The sequence below is a fragment of the Neodiprion lecontei genome, chromosome 5 (genome assembly GCF_021901455.1).
Source record: "Neodiprion lecontei isolate iyNeoLeco1 chromosome 5, iyNeoLeco1.1, whole genome shotgun sequence".
Classification (NCBI taxonomy): domain Eukaryota; kingdom Metazoa; phylum Arthropoda; class Insecta; order Hymenoptera; family Diprionidae; genus Neodiprion; species Neodiprion lecontei.
This window is the reverse complement of record NC_060264.1, coordinates 31,521,870-31,542,516: the sequence shown is the minus strand read 5'-3', so window position 1 is coordinate 31,542,516 and position 20,647 is coordinate 31,521,870. Positions and strand designations below refer to the sequence as shown.

The 20,647-nt window shown below is 42.2% G+C and overlaps 1 protein-coding gene across 8 annotated transcripts in view; it reads right to left on the bottom strand.

The window, feature by feature from the left end:
* Nucleotides 1–20,647, bottom strand: part of LOC107226847 (potassium voltage-gated channel protein Shal) — a 47,093-nt gene that overhangs the window by 17,129 nt on the left and 9,317 nt on the right. For 7 of the 8 annotated variants that reach the window (XR_006904333.1, XR_006904332.1, XR_006904334.1 and 4 more), the window contains exons 2-4: nt 9,922–10,084; nt 4,296–4,484; nt 1,417–1,569 (exon numbers count right to left, since the gene is read on the bottom strand). Coding sequence is in view for 5 of the 8 variants with exons in the window: in XM_015667798.2 (XP_015523284.1) it covers nt 1,417–1,569; nt 4,296–4,484; nt 9,922–10,084 (505 nt within the window). In the remaining 3 variants the exon portion in view is untranslated. Of the gene's footprint in view, nt 1–1,416; nt 1,570–3,859; nt 3,992–4,295; nt 4,485–9,921; nt 10,085–20,647 lie in introns of those variants that run through there. The other variant, XM_046739628.1, reaches the window with a different exon arrangement.

The window sequence follows — 20,647 nt, the reverse complement described above, 5'->3', positions numbered from 1 at the left end:
CATCTCCTCGCAGTTATAAACTCTTTTTTTAAGCCTCATAAATTCTGGCGAAATATATTGCATCGATTCTTAAATAATTATCGTCGTATGCCATCGACCAACGACCAATGTCAAATGCTTAGAAAGAGACAGACATTGGGCGTGTTTCCTTCTCTCTCACTTTTGGTGTTACCACAGACAGTACAGGAAATGCGCAGTCCCATGCTCTGCGTCTATGGTATATAGCAGGCTTGCGAAGTGAACGAAAGCCGAAACAACTGCCTCTTGAAATTTTTGGAACTGTGTTAATTAGCGAGTCTAGAATTAAATCCGATCAGGAATTGAGATTATTCTCTTGGTGAACCATTTGTTTGCATCCGCGGTGGAACCGTGTAGTGTGCCAGTTAAATTCTGGGTCATTTGGATGAAAAATCGTTGGTTCTGATTGCGGAAAACACATTTGTATACACGTCTGTCTCCCGGATGGCGTAAACAAATGCGGATAAAATATAACGTTTGTATAGTTCTGGACAGCTAATACGCCACTCGAATTTTTCGCTTCTCGTCACGAATCGCTGTCAACATTCTCGCCTCGTGATATGCAATAACGATCAGAACGATTATTACTTACACAGTAACAATAACCGTGTCAATAATTGGGATACTGTTTGTTATACGATACTACACTATCTATGTTATGTATTATATCATATGTATATCATTATTGTTATTAAATTACCAGTCTCATACAGACGTGCAAAGTACGAGCCAATCTATCTATCTATCTATCTATCTATTTACCTATCTATCATCTCTAGGGCATAGACTGCATACTTCCAAGGCGACGCTCGGCGTCAAGCCACGTTGAAACAAAGCAGAAGATAGAAAAACAAACACAAGATACGAGTTTTTTTTTTTTTTTCTCCCTCTTTCTGTGAGTAACGATATTATTGACCAGCGTCGATTCTTTATATTGAAGGTATGATAATAGTGACGTAAAAGAAAAAGATTTTCGTTTTCAACAAGGTGGTTTCGATAGATAAAAAAATAACAAAAAAACCTCTAAAATACGAATGAATGATTGAGTGAGTGAGTGAGTGAATGAGTGAGTGAGTGATTGAGTGAATTTGAAAAAGAAAAGAAAAAGATTCAGACGGGTGTCTCGTTGTAAGAACTGCACGGGGCACCACCGATTGTCTGGGGACGTCGAGGATCGTAAAAAGCGACGCTCGGTAAGGTTGTCGTCGTAGCGACGGCGATGGCTTCTGAGCTTACGGAGTTAGCGGAGTCTAGGAGATGTGACGGTGGGTGATTGGCGGTCGGTAATTGGGTGAAATGCGGGGAATTGTGCGAGGGCGATGACGATGACGGGGCGGGAGCTGATTGAAGGTCGCTGATCGAGGTGGTTGACGCGAGAATGTGCTGCTGACCGCGTACCTGATATCGCTGAGGGTAACACCTGCCGCAGCAGGAACGCAGCAGCCCTCCACGTGACGCCGTGCTGTGAGCTGGCGACGTCAGCGGGGACGGAGATCCGGGCCTCTTCGGGGCTCCGTTGAATGGCACCTCCATCTCCACGAACTCGCGATCCTGAAACGCGCGTTGGGTATAGGATAGTCGTTGCTAGAGTACCTTCGATAAGAGTCGTGCCAACACGCCGCCATTGATGTCCGAGCCTTGGCTGCGCTCTTTGAATCACGGTTACAGAACGAACGATGCGCTTGTAAAATAAAACGCGACTAATCGTTAAATGGTAGGAGATTTTTTCTGTCTCTGTACGTAATTGATTGACGAACATCAAGGCTGTACCGTGATAATCTCAGGAAACTGAACATCCGAATACGCATGCGCCAAACCATGTGACTACTGAATCGGTAGATTTAACCAAATCGCGCCTTATTTTCCGTCCGCTTGTTGCAGGTTGACCAACTCATTGTCAGTCCCGGAGAGATGCTGGCTAGAAAATTTCTCAAACATTTAAGATGGCAAAAATGCGACGGATCTGCATTCGAGTCAAGGTAGCATCGAAACTGTTGCGCAATCAGATAGAGTTGGCTAGCCTGACTTGACGGACGAAAAGCTTGAAGCATGCGCACTTGGTTATTCAGTTTTCTAAAACTGTTATGGTACAGTAGTTACAAATAAATTCATCAACCTGAGATTAAGTCTTCACGTAATGTATGCCTGGTGAAATTAAGGTCACTTCAGTTTGCAATAACGGATGAGTTACATTGTTCTTGGTATTTCTATCCTGAACCAGGAACATCTATTAAGAAACATCGTGTGATGTACAGTGAGGTTCTTTACCTGCGAAACGATGCATGCCCTTTATTCAAACAACCCGAGTTAAAACTCACTTCAAGTTCAGCAAACGTTGTCAAAACAAATGACATTCAAAGTTGTCGAAAAAAATGACTGTATAACTCTGGCTGCTTGAATAATGCGCATGCGTCGTTCCGCAGATACAGGAACTCACTGCATTTTCGGATAATCTGTAATCTTTGGGAAAGTCTGTGGTGCAAAGGACCAATAAATTGCAGGTTAAAGTACGTTTAAGCTAGTTTTGATTTTTCCGCCATCGAAGTCCGCGACTAGTTGTCGAATCCGGACAGCCATTGAAAACTGGCTATGCGGTGGCACGACTCTTATTGAAGGAACTCTAAGGGAGTATACTCGTTACCAAATACCAGAGCCAGAGATCCTCCAGTTGGAGTCGAGACAGTACGGTGTTGGTTTTTGGTGCTCCACCATCTTCTATTTTGTGTCAAACCGGAAGGCCCGTATCGAGTTTCGCGACAAGGCATTTGAAATGTAAAATTGGGTTCCAGCTCGACGCGAAATATATATCGCACTTGCCGGACTCTTACTCGAGGGTCTCTTAGATAGTGGTAATTTATCAGCACAGAGTATAAATATTCATTTTGATACAGGATGTATATGATACAAATGAAAATTTTCAACAAAACATTATCAAATACTATATGCAACTAAGAATTCATTATCGCCTGAGTATTATATTGGGATAATAATTTTCTGGTGAGTCACAACATATTTTATGACAAGCTAGGAATAACAATAATAAGGTTTCATCGACAAGGTTGATCCCCCCCGACTCTAGTCTTGTTCACATTGCGCGTCGTTGAGCGTATGTACATACATACGTAGGTACAAAATTCGCGAAAAGCACTAACACAGTAGACTGCGTACAACTTTCTGCCCCGTGGCTGTGCGATGAGCCAGCTGCGTTAAACTTCCGAGAAAGCGAAAAGTTAAGCAGCATCTTTGTTATTCCGATACGCATACAATGTACAGTAAATAGGCATGGAGGCCAAGGCAGAAAGTTGCAGAAAATCTGCTACGCATGAACTTATGGATAAAGTGTTTTCTATAACTTGTCAAGTGAATTATGAACAATTAAACGAACCGTCATACATTCTATAAAAAAAACTGTCTTTTGTTACCCCTATGGCCATCAGAGGATTAGCCTCCATTGAATAAGAACACACTAATATTTATGTGGTGGCTTGAAAGATGTGAAGTGTCAAGTTTACAATTCAACCATGCGACGTTTTTCGCTCGCGCACAGACGTATTGAGGTGACCTGACCGGGGGGAATGATTTTGTTTCATGTCGTCCAATGAACAAAGGCATCTATGTACATGATGGCAAAAGTATGGGCATGACCCACTGTAATCCCTAGGTGTGGCTATTTCGAAAATACTGCAGTGGACGCGATACCCGCTGAATTCCCTTGAGACAGGAAAATTACGACATTTTGATCCAGAAAATTCGTTCTCCATCGTTTCTCTCTCTCTCCCTCTCTCGCACACTAGCTCGACTTTCTCTGTTTACCCGTAACGAGAAAACGAGGGAGAATTGGAGAGAGCACAACGAACAGTGACATTTATTACACTACTAAAAATTGGCCATTAAAATCTGGTCTGTGTAAAGCCAATTTCGCTCCATTTTTGGCCCGTTGAAGACTGCAACTGCACCATAATGGCGTTGAATTCTGCGATTAGATAGAATGGGAAGTAATTATAATGAAGAATTGAAGCGATTGTTTTGTACATCGACACTGTAAAATTCCGCGAGAAACATATAATAAACGTTTCAAGAAGAAAGGAAAGAGGTAAAGAAGGAATATTGAAAGTAAAGAAAACGAATTGGAAAGTTAAAACGACATTGACAAGCTGGTTTGAAACAACGACCATAACAACGGTAAACACAATAATAACCATAGTATACATACAGTGATATTGTATGGTATATCAATATAAACGATAAATATAAGCATAAAGTGAGAGAAATTTTACCGTAGTTTTTTCCAGGCAGCGTAACAGATGATGATGCTGTAGTTCGAAGATGTCCTCCTCCCTGTAGTTGTCTTCAAGATCGAGTCCGCTTTCCTGGGCGGCGAGGCGAGCCTCGGCGGCTTTCTTCTTGCTGACAAATGCCGCTCCGCTGGAGGCTTTGGCGATGCGAATCCTGGCCAATCTAGCTTTCTGGAAGGGCAAATGATAGACGGCTGTGAGGTGACGTGAGCTCAGAATGAAGCGATGTGTTCTGGCGAAAGATCCTTTTAAGAACAGGTAGTGCGGGGATTATATCCATCCCACGGAAGTTTACACTTCGCATTTCGCGACTCCGTGGCTACACAAGTACCCGCCTGCTTACCTACGGTAAACAGAACTTCAGACTTGGTTATTAACCCCCTTTGACTAATACCGAACGACGATATATCTTCGTTATCTCCAGTCTACACAACCGAAAGTGTCGAAAAGCGAAGAGGTTAACATGCCTTTTCGGTATGTGTATACATGATATTATAATAACTCCTCGGCGTGACCGGAAACCGATTGATATGTGAGTGCGTGTGTGTGTGGATATGTTAAGAAAAAAAAATTCGAGCGTAAATTCAAGTTCAAGCCTTTTTCCCGCTTCAACGAGTCACTTCGACGGAGTCGTATCGATTCAATTTCCCTCGAAATACACATCATGGGTTATTTACAGTCCGGGTCTCATACGTATATCCTCGTCGAATACGTGCAGCGGTGTCGCTTCCGGCCCCAACTGTCAACGCAAGAATAAGAGAGCACCCTCTTGGCTGGGGCGTGTAGACGAGGATTTCTTCAAGTCTCCAGGTCGGTCAAGAACCTACTATACAAGAACACCTAAGGATACACCTGAGGCTAGACTACCGCGAGTTGTCGGAACAAGCCAGCAACTTGTACAACAGAGGCACAAATATGCAGGGATCATCTTGAATGGGGGAAACCCAACTTTCCTCTACAAATAGTAGGCATAACCGCCTAGACGAAAGTTGGGTTCTCAGTCCGAAGGCGGGATTTCCCTCTCAAGACAACATCCGAGTGCGAGCATTCCTCGCCAACCTCCCTAAATCATGAGGCCGCAGTGTCTAATTTGAAACTAAAACAGTTCAACTTCCGAATGATGTATACGATACATATATATACCTCGTAAAAACTTGGCACTAGATTTTCAGCAGCAAGAACTTAGACGGGAATTGACCAATCGGGAAACAGCTGCGCCTTTACTCACATAAATCATCTTTCACAATTAAATTTCCACCAGTTAAAGAGCCGGGAGAGAGTGAAGCGAGGTAATCGTAGCTGAGGCTGCTGATGAGGGTGTTTCCAAGGATGTTTGAAAAGTTCGGAACGATTACAGTCGTCGCTTTAAAACCGTTGTGCGCGTTCGGCGTTCGTGTTTGCGTACATGAGCGTCAGTGAGCCAGGGGCCATAACTGTTGCCTCGTTATTTTGCGCAGCGCCTAAGGGAGTCCGGTTCTCCGACAACATCGTATATACAACACCTTTATACAGTAGCTGCACTAACCTCTCGGCTCGTGGAGCCCGACAAAGAGCACGACGCCCATGTGGCTCGAGGGTTTCACCCGGGGTAGGAAAAGGGTGCAGGAAAACGACGAAGTCAAGTAAAGAGCGCGGCGAGTATATACAGCGACATATAGCGAGAGGCGCACTACAGAGCTTCAGCAGCCACGTATCAGGCAGGTAAGGGTTTTTTTTAAGAATAATTTTTACCCGTGTAAGTATTAGATGTCGAGGGCATAAATTCGGCTGTACCGAAAGGAAACAGACTTAGCGGACTGAGTGACGATCTGCGCATGCGAAAGATAATCGAACTCTATTGGTTGACGGAATCGTACCACGGCAATATTTTCATATGCAAGGCAGGAGAGCCAACCTAATCGAAGCGAGGCATCCAACTTAAAACTCTCCCCCATTAAGGGGTGAACTATAAATATGACCAATATGACGTTCCGATGACTCGAGCAGTCATCAGTCAGTTAGCCGTAAAAGCTTGTCCAGCTTTCACTGTGTCAACCATTTGAAATAATCTTAACCATTGAACTAAACAAACTCACATCACCTACGTAACCTCAATGAAGAGTAAGGTGGCTGTCCTGCATGGAAAACAACAGAGCTCGCGCATGCGCGGACGGTTATTCAATCTACTAAATTTCACGGTTTACCTTCGGTACATAATAACTTTTCAGGTAACGGATGAAAATCAAACAACGATAGCATTTTTCATTCGCGTATCTGGTGAAAGGAAAGTAATATGTTTTTGCACGTAAAGATCGTCTGATTGTGAGATGGCAACATGCTGCAGAGTTGGCGGCTCCGATTACCTGTACGAGAGTGCATGTATCGGAACCTAGCTTAACCATCATTAATTTATTATTCGGCAGCTATTGGCACGCGAAAATTACATCGCAAAACTCTGGGTTATAAATAAAACCAACGCCGGATGTTTACGATATTAATTTCCCTGCATGCAGGCGCTTTCCTCGCCCGAGACCCGTCAGGGCAGCAAATTTGTTTTAGCTATTAAGATTTATGGCTATTTGTAACCCCGCTTCCCTGCCCCCTGTAGAATATGAAACTAAACGGCCTGAATCGATTCCACAAAGCTCCACTTGATTTGATCAAGTCAACGACCCCAAGAACTCTCGCTAGAAATTTCAAGATTTTCGTACAATGACATCACCGGGAGGTCGGATTTCGGAGATGAATTGCGTTTGCAAAGTCGAAATGACCACTCGAAATCTGGGGACAGTATTCCGCATTTCACTGCTGCACACCATTGCCATCGATATGTACTATTTCATGAATTAAATAGGAATTTACAGGCCGTGATACCCTGCGTGCTGCGTACGGCGAAACGAATCGATACCGGAAATCACGCGCACTGCTCGAACCTCGATCGTCGTGAGTTATTTCAAACGAGCAATTGTTGATTTCTCTTTCTTTTCCAAAAATACGCGTTTAACACGAATAGCGGATACCAAGAATAAATAAAATGAAAGGCGTATCGCGAATTGACGCAAGAAAAGTAGGTTGAAGATATTTCTATTCAATCTCTGTTTTCATTATAGCGTATATAATATCCTTTTTCCTCTATACCAATTTCTCTCTATAAATCGCGTTCATTCTATATCAATATATTCTATACCCGGTATGACCCAGTAAAAACCAGGCACCAAGGACAGAGGTGATCAAAAAGAAGAAGAAATAAACGCTTCAAATAAATTTCACTTATCTGTTTCTATATGTATATATATATATATACATATATGTGTACGTAATATTCTCGGCAGTATAATAATATTTACAATATTTCCGACACTCGATACTGACGCCTTAGATCTAATCAAAAATTTATCATCGACAGGCTGGACTGTATTATTGCAGGAAAAAACTACGTCCGTGGATAATTCTACCCAACAGCGGGCACCTAGCTGCTTGCAATGCAAGAAAATCAACATTTGTTTAGTTATTTTTTATATTCTCTCTCTCTCTTTCTCTCTCTCTCCCTCTCTTTCTCCTTTTTCAAAAGCAGTGGAAAGACAGAATATACAAGGGCAGAATTTGTTAGCCGTTGAAACCGTGATGAAATCACTGCGGCAAGCGTGCTCGACGGGTGGTGGGGAAAAACATGAAAAGAGTAGGAAAAAAAAGAAAACCATTGCGGGATGGTGAGGGGAGTAAACTACCTCTGCGGCAGTCAACTTATTATTTCTCCGGGGGAAATGCCGAAGGGGGAGAGAGGATGAGATTTTTGTTTCCGTTTCTTTCTACAGAAAGTAAAGAGGAAAGTTATGCCGGTACGGCATGAAATGGCCTGCGCAATAATCGGGTTGGAAAAAATGCGGAAGGAGGGTTAAGGTCGTAGGAGATGAAGCAGTCGGTTTTGCACTGGCATTAAATCGTCGTATCAATATGGCGTCCGAATGAAAAGTAAACTGTGTATATAGATGGGAAGACGTGGCCCGCGCAAGGGAAGACAATAACAAACTGCGTGGAGCTGGAATTAACAAGCGGCGCCGGACGGTAGTTAAATGCAGATTTAAACCGCTAGAGTTAACTATATACATATATATATTTATATATATATATATATATATATATATACATATATATAAATCCAATAGCATACTATACATGTATATGTATAATGTATAGTACATAAAGGATAAATATACCTCTCGACACATAAGACATACCTGTGTATTTTCACGATATATACAGAGTGATTATCTAACGGCCGAATGGTCCGTCGTCCGCTGCAATGCAATGCGCATGCGCTAGAATTCAGGAGCAACTGTTTGTCAGGGCAACCAATCGTCATAAATTCGGATGACAGATCGCCGAAATGTGTGTAACCTAAAAAATTTTGACCAGCTCTCGGTGTTGAGCACAACTGCCAGTGACAACTATCCAAATTTTTTAGGTTACGCTCACGACGGTTGGTCGCCCTGGCAAACAACTGCTCTTCGATTTTAGCGCATGCGCGTTACAACGTAGCAGACGACGGATCATTCGGCCGTTAGTAAACCACTATATGTGTATATTAAATATATATATGTATCATATATACAAAAATATCTCCAGGGCTGGTTAGGCGATGATTCGCGTGTCGCGGAATACTCCCCATCTTCTTCGCCTGTTTGTTCGTACTTTCATTTTTCTTCTTGTTTCTTTTGTTTTTTTCAATCCAACGCAACACACGCCGGGAATGGAAAATTGTGTGGGGTGGCTGTTTGGCAGAGTTGAAGGTCAATCCGGACGAACGGCTTCTCGTCATGATCGTACAAACAAATAGCGTACGGTCCGGACACCCGAGGTATGACGAAAAAGACGACGCCGAAACATCATCGAGCTACGGGGGAGAACGAACAAACAATGCCGTTTGCCAAACGAGATGATCATATTCGCCGAACGGCTCGGAAATGGGCCGAAGTTTTAGTCCCGTCATTTTTTAAAAGCGAGACACGAAGTTTCATTTCCCTCGTTTTTTTCGCTTCCTCATCTTCGTCTCCTTTCTTTTTGTTGAAGGTGAGGGGGACGTATCAAGATATTGTCTAACTGCTATCACGATGATAAATTCTGGACAATTTTTTATATTAATCAAACACATATACGTTGAGTTTTCGGGGCAGGGATCGAAAAGTAGAATTGGCCACACGGTATAAGGGTAGAAATAACGAATTCTCATAGCGTCGAAAATCCAGTTTACAAAATTTCAAAATATAAGAAGGTATAAAGTATAAAAACGCGGAAATACGGAAAGGTGAAATCGTAAATTAAGCCAAAATATCAAATCGTCAGAACTGAGACCTTAAAATTCCGACGATTCTGTATTTTAACTTTCCACGCTGCACACCTTTCTACACTTTGATTTTTATAAACATATATAATTTTAAATTTCTACATTTTTAAATTCTCTGAAGAAGAAAGTTTCGCGTCTTTGAAAATCCAATATTCTAACCTTTTTATATTTTGGCCCTTCTACTTCTTGACATCCATTCCCGGTATAGACCTGAGCTTTTTTGAAGTGGCTTATACATTACGGGTCAGAAGTCGAATTACAAGGTACCAGATTCAAATGGCTTACCCTCTGCGCTTTTCTCTTGTCAGCACGCTGATTCTGGTGATAAATGCGACTGAAGTTGCTGACGATAACCGGCACTGGCAAGGCTATGACCAAAACTCCGCTGAGAGAACACACGCCTCCGACGATTTTTCCAGCGATCGTTTCCGGTACCATGTCACCGTACCTGAAAAAGTGATGAAACAAAAAAAAAGATAAGAAAATTTCTTATTAGATCGATGCGGACACATTTTTTTTTCTCTACACCTAGAATCATTGATGCTATCTGGGAGGCCGCAGTGCGTCCTTCGGGAATTGACACGCGTTAAACCGACACGGACTCTCACCCACAATCCTTTAATTATTAAGTGCCGCGTCACTGCGGGAAACACGGATTGATACACGTCAATCCTTGGGATGCAGAATGAGTGAGAAATTTACACAGAGAATTACAGACACGTTATACAATATATCGCACGTAATGATTAGTAATTCACTTTGTACGCCGCATTATCGTGACGCACAGTTTATCCCCTGGGATAGAGTCCCGAAATATATTGGACAACCAGCAGAGAGCAGAACATGGCGTGAATCCGGTACGTGCATGGTTTCCTTCATTCGACCGCATCGGTATATGTAATGAGTAAAGCGGAAGGTGTCGAGATTTGACCTGATCCTGTGCTGATCCGATTACAGTAGCTATGATCGAAAAATAAAAGTAAAACACGCCATTGTGTCAAAACTTAGTTTCACGCGAGAGTTCGAAGGAAGAAAATATAAAACGGAAAAGCTTTTATTCATTTCATTCCGCATTTCGATACGCAAGAATATTCGCACCTGCACAGCAAAGCACCGACTTTCCGTCAGTAATAAATTCCTTCGCAATATCTGTAGTACACGGTAACGTGTTGAATATTTCATCGTGCAATGATATTGTTATACATATACTATTTATTCAGGCGTATAGGTATGCGTTGAAAGGCGATACACCGATATTTGAAAATCAATATTGGGTAGACCGTAGCATTAAGTGGTAATGCGATGGGGGGTGGGAACGGGGTAAAGTGAACTTTCTGAATACAACTTTTCAACCTCCTCTGAGCGAGCAAATATAGGTAAAATCAATTCACACACCCCTGCGATCATCCATAATTCCGTTCTGTAACCCCGTTCGACGCGAAACGAAAAAAAGATTTTTTACAGGATTTATTCCGGCAGGAAGTATGTGTCAAAAAAAAAAAAGAAAAAAACATTTTCGAGTCTCGACTGTTCGGGTTACAATAAGACTCTGAAAATATATAGTCCCGGACAGAATAGTTGGCAAAAGTATCGCGTGTTTCGGGAATAAAGTTGAGGTACGTATTTTTCTACCAACATGTATGCCATTCCTAGCTACCGTACTGTACTCTACTAGAGTATAGTTTTAAGATATTATTCATAAAATTCACTTTACCAGAGGCGTATGAGCTCTACTTTGCCCCGGTGTTTCGTGCAGCTCAGCAATAATCCAATAACGTTACGTTTTCAAGGCGCTATTTCACAGACAACGGCGAAGCGACCGTGAATAGATAAGGCTCGTACAATTCCGTGTACGAACGATCCTAGCAAATTTCAAATGCGCAGGAAATATTCGTCGGGAGTACAAACCCGTCAGTTGGTACCCTTTGTCTTTCCCTTAGATCAAGGAAGTCGCGAATGAAATATGCCTAGCTATAGACACGGAGGACGGTAGAGGAGAAAGAGGTAATAGAAGCGGAGAGCGAGAAATGGGGGGGAAAAAAATAGAATGAAAGAAAAATAATCGGGAAGAGGGCGGGAGGGGGGGGGGGAGGAAGAGGAGGAGAAGGAGGAAAGTCTCACGACGATATTCGCCCGGATTTGCCCTCCGCATCGATTTAGAGCGTCTGGTCCGACGACCATGCGCGCCGCGAAGCGGTGCTCCGGGTAGGATTCCCCGTTGGGTTTTACATGGGATTCGTACGGGTTCATATCCGTTTCGATTTTTCCATATGCAACAATATTGTCACAGATAAGGTGGGACTTATGCATCGCGTTTTTTGCCGCTTCGGTATCGTCGACAGACAAATCATGCCGTGTACAGAGACATTGTAAGGTAAATTAGGGTGTTTCGGAAAAAATTATTTGTCGTTTTCCACCGTGGCACCTTCTAAAATGTTTGTTTGGGTCAAAAGAAAGATTGTGTAAAAAGATGAGCGTTCTACGTTATGTGGAAGATCCCACATTTGATATTTTAATTTTCTTTCACACTTTTTTTGGAATTCATCTGGAATCACGTTGTGGCACTTCAATTATTACTTCTTTTCTGAAATTTATATTCAACCCAAAGATCCATAACATAACGATATATTGAACGGGAATCTTAGTTTCTTAAACTAAAAGTTCATATTAGATTACAACTATTTTACGAGATTGAATTAATAATGAAAAAGTTGTCAGATACATTTCTCAAACATCAAGTGGAGACTTAAGATTACAACTTTGGATCTTTTTTGTGGCGTAAATTGATGTTATGATTGATGTAAACAATAAAAAAAAAATTTTTGATCCCGACTCTTCATAAATTCAAAATATGTAAAAAAGAGAAAAATCGAATGAGCGCGATATTTCACAAAACGTAAAATGCTCATCTTTTGACAGAATCTTTCTTTGAACCTAAACAAACGTTTAAGGGATGCCACGGTGGAAAACCGCTTATTATTTTTTTCTGAAACACCATAATTTACGTGGAAGGTGCATGGAAAAAGTGCAAATAGAAAAGGGAGCAGCCAGTATTAAAATTTTTTCAAGACTCGTTTCGACATCGTTTTTCACTCTCAACCTTCCGACCGTCCCGATCTTATTTCAGGTCAACGATATCGTGGCTCGAATTTCCCCCTACAATTTGGCAACGACTACTGGAGAATCTCTTTAAAGGAAATTCAAGCCAGTCTTCAATCGCCCAGCCCTCGACAAAAATTTGCGTGGCAAAGAGCGATCGTTAAAGAAATATGTTATACATATTTTAAAAACAAAATTGCGGCCGCTCGATGCTGGTAATATCATGCACAATTTCCGCTTATTATAATTTAAAAATCATAAAGGGTTGAACGAATTAATAAGCGCAACGAAAAATCCCGTTATTCCCTAATTGGGCTGGTATTTCCGTCGCACGCAAGGGTCGTCGGAACGCCGAAAAAAAGCGGAAAGCTAGTGATAACACATCCGAGTGAGAGAGAAAGAGAAGGGGGGGGGGGGGGGGGGCAGGTAGAAAAAAGGGGAGAGGGATAATTCAGGCAGAATAAATAACCGAGACTTTATACAAACGAACGCGCTTCCGTCCGTCTTCTTTTATCCAACCCTTACTTTCTATCTCGTTCCTTATCCCTCTTGGAGAATAAATAAAAAGCTTTTCTCTCTCCTTTTACGTACCTAGAGACCACTCGCGCATATGCATAGGGTATGTACTTATACGTATGCATTTACAGGCACAGTGAAGAGCGCGCGACATAAAGAGGAAAAAGCAGGAGGACCTACCCCAAGTAAAATATCCACCTGCAGAGCATCGTCGACAAGCGCGGCTTTCTCGGCAAACAAAGCGACTTCTCGAGCTGCGGTGGCGCCTGAATAATTGAACAGGTACAATTTCCTGGTCGGTGAAGAGCGAGAAAGAGAGAGAACAGAGCACTAAAACTACGGCTCAGTTGGTTGGGAACGGGTAGCAGGAAATTGGAAACAAGGTTAAAAACGAGTTCAAAAAAAATCTTCCACCGCGTTGTCGTTGAGTATGCGAATTAGTCAATTATTCATCAACTGTGTTTGCTTTACACCGAGACGATACGGTAAAACTTAACACAACGAACATTCGATTGCGCGTGCGTGAGCTTTGTCGGATTTTCATGCAGGCTGGCCAACTCAGGTTCCGGCTGTCCAACGTAGCCTATGGAGGTTATGTAAGCGATTAGACTTTTTTGGCTAAGGCAGCTATCAAATAGTTGATGCAGGGATTCGGGAAGGCTAGGCAAACGTTTGTTGCTAACAGACTGACGATCGACGACTGCTGCGAGTTATCGTAAGAACGTAATTTCGGTTCGTCACTTCACGTGGGAGAGTTTGGTATTTTGAGTAAGTTGGCTCCCCTGCCTTGTAGACGAAAATATTTCCCCGGTACAATCTGGTACACCAATAGAGTTCAATTATTTTTCCCATGCGCAATTCGTCACTCAGCCTGCCAAGTTTCAGCGGTTTCCCCTCGGTAAATACGGCAACAGAACGCAAAGTAGGATGGAGGAATTATGCCCAGAGAACAAGATCGAAGAAGGACGACGTCCAGCTAACCATTTTTCTTTACCAAAGTCTGAGAGATGGATCAAAGTGTCACGGGGATTTCCCCCGAAGGTCTTTTGACGGTCTGGACGTTACGAGGGAAAAAAAAGGCAATTGCGTCCATCTAAGCCCGCGAGATTAAGGGGGGTAGCAGCCTCGGACTATGACCCGAGCACACCATTGATGAAATATTTGTCCACACCCACTACAACTGACGAAGAACCATTTGAGAAGAGGGACCATCGTCCCGAAAAAAGGGATAAAGTTTGGCACCTTTCAAAAAGATCAACGATGAGCAGGTCACGTTCTCAAAGCAGAGTCCGCGTGCCTCCTTTTCTGTATCTTTTTTTTTTGACTCTATGTTGGACTATGATCATTGACGCGAAAAGGCTTCGTCCCGATTCCAATGCCACAGCTTTTGAGGCATGAATGAAAGGAAAATGTTTAGAAAAATGACGTCTGTAGGAATGTCTTCTGCGTATAACATGCAGATCAGCCGTTAGCATATCTTCTGAATGCTGCAGCCAGTAGATCCCGAATAGCATAGATATGTACTATGTTCGTAGCTATACAGATTTAACAGTAGAAGCACGTAATGCCCGTGTTCGAGAGGATTTGCCATGAACCGAAGCCAGTATCTCCGGTTATCAGAGCGTGGATTAGTCAGAAGCCTGCATGGGCTCCTTGGATTTTATTGTCGTGTACCGCACGCAGTGGATCTGTGACATAAAAGAAGAATAAGAAGAAGAGCTTGTAGAAGGAGAGAGAAAAAGTCAGGGTGCAAAAATAGCTGGTGGTCGATAAAGCGTGTAACCCACTCGCGTGAGTAACTGGGTTTATATAGGATAAAGAGAGAGGCGATATGGTAGGACGAGTGGAACTGCAACGGACCGCGCTTCGAATGCCTCCGATCAGGAAATCTATCTTTAGCTCTGTGCCAGGAATACTCGGGGAACTTAGACGCGGGTCGCCCTCTCGTCTTCAGACGGGCGTAAAGAGACGCTGTGCATCCCGCGACACGCGTCTCACCGACAGGGAACACCTTGAACTTGTCCCGGACGAGACTTCTCGTCTGGTTTCGTGATAAAGAACAAAAAGAAAAAACGTAACAACTCCACGCAGGATCAAGCGCCGACCAAAAATATACCCGCGTGTATATCGAATTCTCGATTAGTCTGTGTATTCACCAGATGGGAATCCACTGTTCCGATCTTCGTTGCACCATAACGATGCTTTCATAACCGCTAAGAAGAATGCGTTCCCTTTCCATACAACTCTACTCCGACAAGTAAAAGTAGGTCCTATTAATTTTGGAAAATATCAAGATGAATAATGATCACCAAACTGATCGTGAATTATAGTTTTCATATCGGTATAACGTCAACCTTTACTAGCAATAGCGTTGAGCTTACTCCAAAAAACTTCATTGCTGTACTCTGAAGGCGGTAGAAGAACATCTACGATTACTTCCACTGAGGAGCTCTAACGTTCTGTCACATTTCACCATCTGTAATATCAAGTTTGAGAACCATCGTACGTAAGCGCTTTTACGATTGTTCTAAACAATTCTCTTATTCCTCGTATACTCGTAATAATCTAACAATCAATTACGACTATCTGACTCACGAAACGTTAACGTTTTCAAAAAGATATCATAATGGAAAGAGATGCTCTGTTTTTTGACAAATATGTTCACCACGGCGTAAATTTCCATTTAGAAGTTGTCTCTTGACCTAAGAACTGTAGTTCTAAATCTCGGTCCCAAATCCCAAGAATTACGGGATAAAGAAAACTTGGAGGGTGAACCTTACCTTTAATTGATAATGAACTTTACTAAAACACGAACTGTTTCACCCATCCTGGATGACGTAATTGAAAGCGGCGCTTTTCGGCGAAGATTCTCACTAAAGTATCACGGCTAGCTTTGGTTAGAGAGAGAGAGAGAGAGAGTAAAAAAGTATAGAGTAAAAGAAAAGTTGGCGCGGTTGAATAGTGAATACCTTTACCCGAGGAGCACGAGTCTAAAGTAGACCGTGGAGATGGTCGGACGTGTATTTATTTAGAGGCACACGGGAGTCGTAAAACACAATTAAGTAATAAATGTTGACGGTTAAGTAACTATGCTGTATAAAATTCCGGAGACTCTGGAAATGACGGTCGGTGGTAGGAGAATTCAGTACCAGCCTTAGTTTACGATCATTCGTTCTTCCTTTGTTTTCCAAATTCTCGCTGGTCCGATCTATTATTCCGCGGGTAAGATACGCCACACGTTTGTATATTTAGGCCAGACTAAAGCCGATTCCTTCTATATAATACGTGCTTGACTCCCGAGACAGATTATCGACCGTCGAGATGCTGACCGTCTCTCTGCAAGTTGATTCACGGAACATTTTTGGAACAACTCCTGGCTACGCGACCGAATTCGACACTCCTTAAGCGAGGGGATCTTTTTTAAAATTCGTGGACCCAGCAGAACTTTCGTTACCTTTTGGTTGCATAATAGGACCAAAGATATAATACTGTAATGTGACACTAAATCATTGCATGCCTCCATAGCGTCGAGCAAAATAGAACATTATCCGGACGTTACTGTTGCGATAGACCGAGAGTCTTCCACGTTTAATATTCAATTCACACATCTCATACAGGTATGTGCACTGACAATTCCGGTACCAGTTCTAAAGGCTCGGAAATGCACGTCCAACTGCATTGAATTTATTTGCAGTTACACTCTCCGTGCCTCAGGTAACTCACATGCATTATTATCTTCTACCTTTTCTTCCATTTTTTTCCCTGCTACCACGTATTTAATTTTTCGCTCATAAAAACGTGTATTGTCCACATTACGCTACACAGCGTACCATGCATATGGAGCAGTGTAACATGACGAGTCGTTCGTTAAACAGGCACGCTTAGTATTCCATTCATCTGCTCGTACCTATGTACATGATACACATAAACGTGCAGTGTAGAATCCAATTTTTCTATCATCAAATTAAGAAATCTACGCGGCCATGGAACTCACGTTAAAATATCATTCACTACCTCGTCGTCGAGACTCAGGCTGGAATTGGCTTCGACGTTAACCACCGCCTGCTCGTATACCAACCCACTACTACCCACCAACTCGTGCGCGCACCTGTTGTCCAACGGTAGCAAATTTAGCACGGAAGCCAACCAAGCAATCGCGCGCCATCGCCACTTATCGACCCGCCAACAACTCGACCCGATCTTGAGGTCTTTTCGCTGCTGTTATAGCAATCCACACATAAACTAGTAGTCTAGTTACCCAGACCACGGACTTACATACAGTTCTGGAAACTCCAGCGGAAGGGATAGGTCGCTTATTGAAAACACATTGGTAGTTCACAAGTCGCCAGTAGGTTCGTTGCGATCTTCATACCTTCGGTAGCGCGAACCAGTGTCACCAACTTGGGAGTCTTACCCTTAAATTTAGGGGCAAAATAACTGCACTGGGGTTTTTTAGGGGGGAAAATGTTGAGAAATTTTTTTAGGGGATTAAGAAATTTTTCCCAAGAATATGGATACTAGATTTGCCATTGTAATTTTTTTAATATCTTTTTATAGGTACGACATCTGGGCGTGTACCGCATGGAGCCCAAACAGTTTACAATCACTTGACAAGCTCCGTAGTTGTTTGACACAGAATTTTTTTTAATTTGACGTTGTTAATAATTCGTTGTTTTCGTTAATAATTTAAAAAAATACTTGCCTACAATAGCTCCAAAATCTAGATATTAGAATAGAAACGTGCATTTCCTACCTATGATATATTTTTCAATGTATCAATATAGGGGGTTTCAATTTGATTTTAGGGGTTTTTGAAATCGTTCTTAGGGGGGGAAAAAATTCAAATGTTGGCGACACTAGCTCGGGCAGACCCGAACGGGGGATTCGTATAAAAAATTGTGGTTCAGACAAGGACAGCACTAGTCACCAAACGCTGTTTGAATCATTATTGAGGTTATGTATATCATGATCATGGTATTAGAACCGCAGCGATGACTAGTGGCCTCGCTATAATCGAAACTTCCCCTTGCTGAACAACGCTCATAATCGTGTGCTCCCAGCATAGGAGTATCCAGACTTGTATGTAAGACCGTGACCCAGAGACTACGTTGCAGCAGAGCCACACTTGTGGTATACATAGACTGCAAGGCCGTATGAAGCGTAGTTGAAAAGACCTTCGACTCATCGGCAAGGAACCAATGGTCATGCGCTGGATAAAAAGAAGAAACTTGAAGGACGGTTGATCGAGGAAAAGCCCAGAACTATCAAATAATTCGTTAGAATAACTGTCATTACGTAAAACCTGATGGTCAGAGCATTTAACTTGACACCCACTTGAATGAAAAGAGAAAAGTTTCGAATACGTGATTGCGAATGTTTGAAGCGGCAACCTCCATCCTAATTGGATTTCCTGCCGCGTGCAGGCCAAGAGCAGTAAGACCGAGAAGGTGGAGTACGAAGCGAAGACAGATTCGTTCAAGGGAAATATTTGCGTACTAGGTATTGATCAGGTGGACTTAGAAGCCACTTGAAGCTCGCAGGTTTTTAAATTCCACAGCTAAATATAAACCGCAAACACTAACCACAGCACCTGGGCTAATTGGATATAAATAAAGATACATCGAAATGCCAGGGGCTTGATCCATCATTCCAGCAGCTAGCACCTGCTTTGGTTTTGATTGAAAAAAGAAATAATTTGCCGCCGCCACTGCTGCCGCTCTATTGCCTTCATTAAAACTAAGAAATTGAGGATATTAATACCGTGCCGCTATCTCTTTTTAACAATTGATCTAGACCTTATAAATAACACGTCAGAGTTCAAAACGCGCCTCAACTGGACGATTGATTGAATATAAACCATGGCGGATCAGAGAGTACCTACAAGCCATGTTTACCATTTTCAATAGCCAGATGGCTCGATTAACTTTCATAATGTCGATCAATGGCCCAATTCTCATAATCAGGACCAATTATCTATTCTCTGCATCAAGTGTGGCGAAATACGGTAAGAACAATGAATGCCAAAAACACTTTTCCATCAACTGTCATTAAAAATAATCGGAAAAGTGTGTATAATCCAAATCGATGCCGAAACCCTCACTAACACTGACTTTTCAAACCTTCGAAACATTGAATTAACTCATCTCAGTCACCATAAAAAACTGATTGCCTTATTTCAAGATATGGTCTAACCTACTTGAAGTCGGGTTATCGCTCAAACAAATTTCTGATCAGATGCCAGCTACCGGAAAATAAATGGTGGACTGCTAATTGCATGGACTTTCAACTTTGCGGCTAATACATCGCTACGATATGAAAAAGGAAGATTAACGAAATTTTTTCACGATACTCATCTTATCCCTTCCAAGTGTATTTAGGTACATAGGAGTTGGAAGTCTGTGTATCGGGAAACGATGCACTCATGTTTTTTTGTCTAGAGTTTGTCCACTTTCGGCTTCTCCACCGCCTGGCGTTTATTATCAGTTTTTGGCACAGCCTCACCAGTGCAGCAAGCGATCCATCCGGACAGTAATTCTTCAAAGTAGTACAAACGTTGAAAAGGATAACACAAGGTAATGATTTATGTTCAGTAAACAGTCCGATCATCTTTTGAACCGTATCTGCAGAGAAAGACTCCAAAGGATGATAAATTCTATAAATACACTCGAGATCCTCACTAAACACTTCCCTGCCGAGTGCGTAAATAGTACCGGGCATCAAAAGTGCAATCAAATTGATCTCCTGCCGATAGAACCTCTGCAGATGCTCGTAAGAGCTTCTCAAATAAACTTTTAACCAAGTGAATGTATCGAGACGTTTGTTTATTATAACTACGGTGATCATAAGTCGTAATTTAATCGTCATCGTTATAATACAAGCACGCGATTTACCAGTCGACGAGCAGAGCTTATTCATCGATTCCCCCCACGCGTGGCTTTACACTCCCTAAATCGTTTCTAGTCAAATTTTGTTATGTGTAATAGCTTCCGCATGCGTTTAATTGAACCAATAGCGAATGCCTTCTTGGTTTCGTTTTTCCTAACGTAACTATTCCCTTTGAACAACTACCAAACGTATCTCCATATCACCCCAATAGACATTCCAAGCATACTTGTGATCGAGAAACAGTGTTCCTTTTCTAGCCAACTGTAACATCAAAGGCCGGCTGAGCCGGCTGCGGAAGTGAATTCACACTGACACGTGACCGTAGACTATCGAGGATTGAAACTAGACCAAACCGAGAACAATGCGTGATGTTAGTAAAAAAAGAAATGAAGATGTATTAATGTTTTGTAAGTTGACGTTTCAATGCAGTTTGTATAGATATATATCACCCGATAGGTATGTTTGTACAGGCAGATTTAATAGGAATTTAACGAGTTATTCACTGTATTCT